General features: G+C 33.5%; 1 protein-coding gene across 1 annotated transcript; it reads left to right on the forward strand.

The window, feature by feature from the left end:
- LOC106363319 (agamous-like MADS-box protein AGL80) lies at window positions 1-378 on the forward strand. The gene has a single exon (XM_048781120.1). It carries the CDS (start codon window positions 1-3, stop codon window positions 376-378), a length of 378 nt encoding a protein of 125 aa, XP_048637077.1.
- Window positions 379-1,157: the final 779 nt, after the last annotated feature.

The following is a 1,157-nucleotide window of genomic DNA, read 5'->3' on the forward strand; positions in this document are numbered from 1 at the left end:
ATGACGAGGAAGAAGGTAAATCTAGCTTACATTTCCAATGACTCGGTGAGGAAAAGAGCACTCATGCATAAGAAGAGAGGACTTACGAAGAAACTTGATGAGATCAAGGTTCTCTGTGATATTGATGCGTGTGCTGTCATCTACAGTCCATTCAACTCAACTCCAGAAATATGGCTACCAAACTCGGAGGTGCATAAGGTTATAGAAAAGTTCGAGATTTTGACAGATGAAGAACAGACGGAGGCATCGGTTAACCACGAAGAGTTTCTCACTCAAACAATCACAAAAGACGAGAAGAAGGTTAAGAGATTAACTGAAGATAATATTGATAAATTCATGAAGGAACTCATGTACGCTTGTCTTAATGGTAACCTGTGAGATTTGGATATGGACGATAGTGCTCGTGGTAACTTGTGTGAGTTTATTGATGAATATCTCAAGAAGCTTTATCATCATAGAAACGTAACCCTAAACAATCCGCACGCATCTTGAAACCGGCGTCTTCCCAATGGCTATGGCCACTGCTGTGACACCAATTGCTATGGCTGAAGCGGGCTCTTCCTCTTATGGGAATGCACAAATCTTCAATTCTCCTCAACTAACCAACGAGTCTTATCCTCTAGTCACTTCAAACCAAGGACCAGATCATATTAATTTTTATGGAAGCGAATGTCGTGCTTAACATTTTAGGGGCACAAAGCAAACATTTCAAAATTTTACTATAAAAATATTAGTGAAATATCATTAATATACAATAAAATACATCAAAACTTTTTATATACATTAATTTTAGTGAAGATACAAAACTATATAGTAAAGTTTTAATTAAAATTATATAAGTGATCGATTGTGAACTGATATAAATGATGAACTGATATAACAAATACAATAATATAATATATTAACAGAAAAATCATTGATAAAAAAAAATGAAAACCCAGAAAACAGCAAAAATTATTAAAAGACAATGAAATATAACGTTCAAATACAATGAAATTACGATTAAAATGATCATACCCATTTTATTTTGTTTATCTTCGGTAGCAAATTGGCAAAACTTTGGACATTGCTTGCCTTTTTATCTTATTATCATTATTCTGTTGTGGAGTTTGAATTCCGTGCAAGACAAAAAGTTCATCAAAATATATATAGTCGTT

The sequence above is a fragment of the Brassica napus genome, chromosome A5 (genome assembly GCF_020379485.1).
Source record: "Brassica napus cultivar Da-Ae chromosome A5, Da-Ae, whole genome shotgun sequence".
NCBI lineage: Eukaryota > Viridiplantae > Streptophyta > Magnoliopsida > Brassicales > Brassicaceae > Brassica > Brassica napus.